General features: G+C 38.5%; 1 protein-coding gene across 1 annotated transcript; it reads right to left on the reverse strand.

Moving 5' to 3' along the window:
• Positions 1-6,549: 6,549 nt before the first annotated feature.
• LOC113724257 (uncharacterized) lies at positions 6,550-7,354 on the reverse strand. Its single transcript, XM_027247179.1, has 2 exons — positions 6,700-7,354; positions 6,550-6,575 (listed from the first exon to the last, which is right to left on the reverse strand). Exons 1-2 carry the CDS (start codon positions 7,352-7,354, stop codon positions 6,550-6,552), a joined length of 681 nt encoding a protein of 226 aa, XP_027102980.1.
• Between the last annotated feature and the right edge of the window lie 839 nt (positions 7,355-8,193).

Raw genomic sequence — 8,193 nt, forward strand, 5'->3', positions numbered from 1 at the left:
TCCATTCTCTCACCTTTTTTTTCCTAAACCTTAATTGTCATGCCTAAATTTCATGGGGATTAGTATAAATAATTTTGAATTATGTTTTTAACTCTCTCTCATCTTCAACTCAAAAGTTCGAAATATCAATTCAAATATTAGATTATCTTTATTAGATTATCACTATTGAAGATACTCTACATTTTTATTCATATATATGGTTATCGATCTATTACTCATCACTTTATCAAGCAGTGCAGATGTTTACACTTTTCCACAATGTTTTTGAAAAGTTTTTTTTTTTTTTTACTTCAATGCAAGGACCGGATTTGGAATTTCTTTTTTATTCCCTTCAATGCATGGATCGCATTTGGACTTTGTTTATACTAGCTGTATGTGGTCTGTAATTTCCTACAGCTTCTTCATAGTTAGGTCATTGAATTTGAATTTTCTAAGTCTTCAAAAGTTATAGTTTGGTTTTTATTTCTGGTAAGGCTTTTGTAATTAATTTGTTATTTCAATTTATGGATTCACTCTTCAATTCAAGTAGAACACATATTGCTTTTTTGGTTAGTGATTTAAAAGTGGCCTTTTGAACTATGTGTTTTCACACGATTTTTTAATTGCCTTTGACAATTTATTAATTATCTTCAACAACATATTAATTTTTTTTATTTTCTAGGTTTCCGGGGTTGAAAAAATTTTGTGCAGTTTTCAATGTTTTCTTTTAGACTTTGGTAGAAAGTTTCTAAAGAACAAGAAGGTGTCACTGATTACATAAATGGCAAGACATCAAGTTCATTGTCATGCAGCAGTTCACGTCATGCAATATACATCAGACTATTTAGATTTTTTATATTTTTGACTTAATAGCAAAATACATCTTATGTTTTCGTTTTGATTTCTATTAGCCATGAACAAATTTAGAAGGTTGCTGTGTTCCTATGACTTGATTGATTCTGAATTCTTATCTTTTATTAATATTTCGTTCGGCTTGTTTTCTTTTCACATTAACCTTTAAACCATTTATATTAAGTACCAAAATTGATGTTTTGGTAACGGGTTGGCCATTCTTTTGTTTACAGAAGATCAGCCAAGATTTTGCACCATCCATGCACAAGTAAAGCAGCGGAGGGTTCGTTCTTTCATCCATCGGATGAAGGATGGGAATGGGGTATGGACGGAAGAGCCCTCCAGGATTGAAGAGATGGCGATCACTTTCTTTGAGGGCATTTTGTCGCAACCAGGACAAAGGCCGATGGATCTTTCGATGCTAGAGGTTATACCTTCGGTTATCACTATGCAAGATAACATGGAGCTCCAGCAGTTTCCGACGGAGGAGGAAGTCAAGGCTGTGGTTTTTCAACTAGATGGTGGCAGTAGTCCGGGTCCGGATGGCTTCACGGGGTCATTCTTCACTTCTTGTTGGGATATTGTGAAGGGGGATGTTTATCGGGCTGTTTGTGATTTTTTTTTGCAGGTGCGGAGCTATCTTGGGGGTACACTGCTACGTGGTTGGCCCTGATCCCTAAGACTCCTGGGCCGTCCTCCTCCTCAAACTTTCGCCTTATCAGCTTGTGTAACTTTATTAATAAAATCATATCTAAGCTGTTGGCGAGACGTTTGGAGCGAGTGTTGCCACGACTTATCTCGCAGCAGCAGAGTGGCTTTGTGAAAGGTCGCCAGATATCGGATAACATACTGTTAGCCTTAGAGATGTGTTCAGCCTCGGGGAGGAAGGTACGGGGATCCAATGTTGTCCTGAAATTGGACATGGCCAAGGCATATGATCGGGTATCTTAGAATGTGTTGATCCAGGTCATGCGCAGGTTTGGGTTTGGGGAGCAATGGCTTGATATGGTTTGGAGGTTAATTTCGTCATGCCATTTCTCAGTATTGGTTAATGGAAAGCCGTGTGGCTTTTTCCGTTTATCTCGGGGTCTACGGCAAGGGGACCCATTATCCCCGGCTTTATTTATTATTGCGGCTGAGGTGTTGTCTAGAAGCTTGAATGAGTTACCGGGGGAGTCGAGGTTTGCTCCGTTCTTCGTGACGCGGGAATGCCCTCCTTTCACGCATCTTGCTTATGCGGATGACGTAATCATCTTCTCCAACGGTGGTAAGCGGTCTCTTGGGTGTGTCATGCGGGTGCTGGAGGGCTATCAGGTGGTGCTGGGCAGTTGGTGAATGTTGCGAAGAGCTGTTTTTTGGTTGATAGGAGGGTCTCATTGGTCCGTAGGAGGTTGATTGCGCAGGTCACTGGGTTCCCTGCTAAGAGCTTGCCAGTAACCTACTTGGGTTGCCCATTGTTTAGGGGGAGAAGAGTGAAGTCTTTATTCGCTGAGTTACTCTCCAAGTTCTCCCACCGAATTGCGTCTTGGCAGGGGCGATGGTTATCAATGAGTGCGCGGGCATTGCTTATTAAGCATGTATTGTCGTCCATGCCGATTCATATGCTGGCAGTTTTGGAGCCTCCAATGGGGGTTATTTCTGACCTCGAGCGGATGCTTGCTAGGTTCTTTTGGGGCGAATCGGAATTTGGTGCTAAATGTCACTGGGCGAAGTGGGAGAAGCTGTGCTTCCCGGAGAAGGAAGGGGGGGTTGGGTTTCGGTCCCTCCAGGCGGTCGTTGAGGCGTTCTCCTGTAAATTATGGTGGATGTTTCGGTGTGGTCAATCTCTTTGGGCGAAATTTATGAGAGCACGATACTTTGGGTCCCTGCACCCGAATCAAGCTCCGTTTCCTGGTCAGCTGTCTGCAAGTTGCAAGCGTATGCTTGTGGTCCGGTCGTCAATGGAGCAATGGTTAAAGTGGGATCTTTCTAGGGGAGAGGTGGCGTTTTGGTGGGACAACTAGAGTGGTTTGGGCCCTTTGGCATGGCGGTATCCTGATTTGGCGTCAAATGCGATGGTCTCGGAGTTTTTACGGGAGGGTCGATGGGATTATTTGGCTTTAGCAGGGTTCCCTTCGGAGATTATAGAGACGGTTCAGGGGTCATTCTTTTGTTTTGGATCAGACCCGGATGCTCTGGTTTGGCGCTTGGATCCCTCAGGGGTTTTCTCGTTGAGGTCTGCTTATCAACTTGTTCGCCGGCTCGGACTCGCTCTTGGGTGTGTACCTATATTTGGCAGTCGTCCGTTCCACGAAAATTATCCTTCTTCATGTGGCGTTTACTAAATGGCCATCTGCCAGTGGATGATGTGCTGCAAAAATTCCAGATTCATGGTCCATCTAAGTGTCATTGTTGCTTGCTGGCCCAGGGTGAAACGTTGCAGCATGTGTTCTCTACCGGTCAATTGGCGGTTGGGACTTGGATGTTCTTTGAGCGCTCCTTAGGAGTGTCTGTACGAGGTGTTTCCTTTAGGTCTCGATGTTCCGATTGGTGGATGTTCCCTGTTAAAGGGAAGGCGCTCCGCTGGGTGTCTCGGATTCTTCCGGTCCTTATTTTATGGTTCTTATGGCGAGCCAGGAATACGTCCAGGTTTGAGGGGCGCAAGGTTTCTGGGGTTCAGGTTCAGGTTTCTATCTGTTCCGAATTGCAAAGGTTAGTTCAAATCCACTTTCCAGGGATTGCGCGTTTGCCTTGCCAATGGGAGGGTTTCCTGGAGGTTTTGTCATCAACCCGAAGGGTGCTAGTAGCTAAGGTGGTGAGGTGGATTTTCCCTGTGGAGGGTTCTTTTAAGCTTAACATTGACGGCTGTTCTACGGTCGGTGGTAGTGGGGGCGGTGGGGTGATTAGGGATTCGAGGGGAAAACTCATTATTGCCTTTGCAGATTCTTTTGGCTCTCTGGATTCCCTGCAGGCTGAGGCTCGGGCGCTCCTGTTAGGGCTTCAGCTGGGGCGCTGCTTAGGGATTTCGCAGTTGTTTGTTGAATCCGATTGCTTGGTCTTAATCAATTGTTTAAAGGGGGTTTGGGGGGTCCCTGCGGTGATTCGACCAGTTGTTCGTGCTGTTCGACTGGTTACCTCTGCTGGCCATCAGTTTGGTCATTGCTACCGAGAGGGGAACATGGTGGCGAACTCGCTCGCAACGTTTGGGGTTGAGTATGGCTCTCGTTCTATTTTCACTTCAGCGTCTCAGTTGCCCCTGCGCTCCAGGGGCTCTTATCTTTGGACATGCAGAATTTCTGTAGTTTTCGTTTTTCTCTTAGGATGTAGGGATCTGGATGGTTCCTTGGCGTTGTGTTCTGGTTTTTTGATGAATAAAAAATGTTTGTTTAAAAAAAAAAGTTTTTGAATGTCATCATATTGTCGAAATTTTTTTTTTTTTGCATTTTTGAATTTATTAATCACTGAATTAGATGTTTAAATTTACATTATAAGACTATTTTTGAATAACAATGTATTTAAGAAAGGCTATAATAGATTATACAATAAGTTTGCATTTTATGCAAATATTTTTATGAACTATACTAAATAATTTATTATTTTTAGACAATTCCCATTCAACGAATGGTACAAAACTAGTTCTTTGATAAATCTAACCTCAATTTTGCATTCTTATTCAAAGTTTCTCTTTTGTTTCATTTCGCAAACCAACATATCATCCCATTGGCTAATTCCTCAGAACATTGATGTTTTTAAAAAAAATTCGACCAACTATGGCTCTAACACGGAAGTTTCCTCTTTCTGCACGACGAGCTGAAATTTTTTTTTAAATGTCAGGGGCGTCGGGCTTATACAGCCCCACAATATATATATATATATATGTGGGAAGAACATCTCATCATTGAAGACAGAAATATTATTCACGACATTCTAGTCACAACCAACAGGGATGAATCTGATCTACAAGATGGGAACATCCTGCCGGAAACAATGTTATTCAATATCACATTTGATGATGATTCTGGAATATATATATATATATATATATATATATATATATATATATATATATATATATATAAATTGCGACAGCCCATAAAATTTTCCGTTGTCTTGAGAAGGTTGGCTGTGGACCATTTCCGTTGTATCCTTCAGTTCAATAGGCTGTGGTCGTGATTGTCTATCCTTTTATCTTTAGCATATGTTGAAAATTGTGGCCAGTTGTGCGGGAATTTACATACTGACCAGAGTTTTCCAAGGTGGCTGGAATGGATTAATTACCCGATATATATTTATATATATACAGGGACGGAGCCAGAAATTTATTTTTGGGGGGGCTGAAGTGTATTAAAAATTTTTTTTTGTGATGAAATAAATATATTTAATAAGTAAAATTTAGAATCAATAATTATAAAAATAATAAAAACATATAATTATACATACCCAAAATTTTGTTATTGATTAACACTTGAAGTGTTGGTAGTTGTTGCACTCGAATAACGAAGAGGAGGCAATTGCATTCTGCGAGTTTTCATCCGTTGAAAACGCTGCAATATTTGCTCATTTTCAATTGTTGCAAAAATATCCTTCTCGATGTATACAACCAGACAGTCATTCATCCACTCGTCTCCCATTTTGTTGCGCAAATCAGTCTTGACAATATTCATTGCAGAAAATACTCTTTCAACAGAAGCTGTCGCAACTGGTAGAACTAATGCCAACTGGATCAGACGATAAACCAATGGAAAAACTGTATTTTTACCAGTTTTAACCATTTGTTGAGCAAGACTTTCCAAATCTCCAACTTCTGAAAATTGAGGATCGCGTTGCACATTATAAATATAATTTCGAAGTTGAGACTCAAGATATAAATAATCGTTACTTGAGAAGTCTTCAGGATATAAATCAGCAAGACGGAGTAGTTTCTGCACATTGAATTGAGAGAAAGAACTTTTTGGATCAAGACATGCTATGCAACTAAGCAATTCCGTGCTAACTTCCGATAAACGATTATTCATCTCTTGTATAATTAAATCAACAACCTGACATCACAACAATAATAAAATTAATAACTAAGAAAATCTGCTAACAAGTAACAAATGTAATGAAATAATAATTTCAAAAATAATACCTCACAAAAAATTTCCACGCGATAATGATGAAAATTAGTGATGGTTTGACCTCTGCGACTGCGCCTGGCATTGCCACGGATTGCTATACTGTCTTCCATATCAATCACGGGAATCATATTCAACTCACAAAAATTGTTGACTTCATCTAAAATTATTTGCCATCCCTCTTCCCTAAAGTCTTGCAATTGAGATTTCATAGTATCAATCAAACTCATGGCTTGGACAATATTTTGATCCCTTTGTTGCAAAACAAGTGACAAGTCATTTGTGATTCCCAATAAATACTTCATCAGGTGCAATGCAAAAACAAACTCATAATCATTCATTCTATCAATCAAACCCCTGACCATACCTCTATTGTCAGAAGTGGTGGCATCATCTTGTATATTTCCTAATATTCCAATCACCGAAGGCCACATAGAGGATAGACGAAGTAATGTTAGATAGTGTGATCCCCAACGAGTATCCCCTGGTCTTGCTAAACTAGTTTCTTGATTTTTGCCTTTTCCACTAATAATATCTCCACTGTCTAAAAGTGTAACAATGTTATCATGTTCTATTTGTCTTAATTGATCTCTCCTTTTACATGATACTCCAGTTAAATTGACAATCATAGAGACATAGACAAAGAATTCACTGACAATGATATTTCCCTTAGCAACAGCAACAATAACTAACTGGAGTTGGTGAGCAAAACAGTGAATATACATCGCATAGGGATTTTCTTGTAATATAAGGGCCTTCAAACCATTGAACTCACCTCGCATATTTGAAGCTCCATCATATCCTTGACCTCTCAATTTGGATAATGGTAATCCGTGTTGCGCGAATAAAGAATCAATTGCATCTTTCAAACAAAGAGATGTGGTGTCAGACACATGTACAATTGCAAGGAAACGTTCAATCACACGCCCTTCTTTGTTCACATATCTCAAAACAACTCCCATTTGCTCTTTCACTGAACTGTCTCGAGACTCATCAACTATTAGGGAAAAATAATTGTCTCCAATATCATTGATTATAGCACTTGTGATCTCTGAGGCACAAGCATGTGCCAGATCTTTTTGAATCATTGGAGAAGTTAGTTGATTATTTGCAGGAGCATTTTGATTTACAACCTCAAAAATCTCAGTATTTCGCTGGCTATACCACTCAAACAATTCAAGAAAATTTCCTCTATTTGAAGAACTGGTTGACTCATCATTTCCACGAAAAGCCAATCCTTGCTTCAAAAGAAAGCGGGTCACATCCAGAGCAGCAGTTAAACGGGTGCGATATGCAATATCTATTTCGTGCCCACAAGATCGTAGCACATTTGACACACTATGCCTTTGATCTTGAAAACTTTCAAACTGTATTCTAGCATCATTATGGCAACTATTCACAGCTCCAATATGTTCATTAAATCTTTCCATTGCCTTTTTCCAATTATTGAATCCCGTTTTTGTAAAGGCATCCTCTGCATATCGACCTCCCTTATTTTGTGTTTTGAAAAGAAAGCACCAAAAGCAAAACGCCGCATTTTTCGATATGCTATATTCTAACCATACAAACTTTTGATACCAACTATCTTGGAAACTTCTATGTTGTTTACCAAATGATGTTTTTGGATACATATGGTCAATCGGTTGGCAAGGTCCCCTAGTCAAATACTCTATTCGGACATGGTCTCGAAGAGAAATATCAAATTTCTCAACTGATTTTCGTAATCCCGGATCACTAACAATATCATTTAAATTCAATTCCACACAAGATTGATTTTGAACTGGTTCACTAATATTAGGCTCATTTGAAGATTCACCACTACGGACTCGTTTAGGTTTAAAGAATCTCTCCATTTTCTGTCACAATTAAATAATTGTGGTTAAATTCAATAAAATTATGCAATTCAATAATCAATTAATTTAAAATTCATATAAATAATTCTTTAATTTAATAATAAATTCATATTACTTATATTTCTCAATTTATAAAATTCATTATATAAAATTATCAAAAAGTTAAAATAAGGTACAACTAAATACCCATATAATCTCTAATTCAATCTCATAAAATTTTGAATTTATATTTACATTCAAAATTTCTAATTCACATAATTAATTCTTAAAATTTCAAATATAAAACTAACAAAATTTTAAAAACTAAATACAACCTAAAATCTATACAATTTCTAAACTAATTTCTAATTTAAATTTAATATCATTAAATTTTTTAATGTAATCTTTCAAATTCTTAAATTACATTAACATAAACT

Source organism: Coffea arabica, chromosome 2c, assembly GCF_036785885.1.
Source record: "Coffea arabica cultivar ET-39 chromosome 2c, Coffea Arabica ET-39 HiFi, whole genome shotgun sequence".
NCBI lineage: Eukaryota > Viridiplantae > Streptophyta > Magnoliopsida > Gentianales > Rubiaceae > Coffea > Coffea arabica.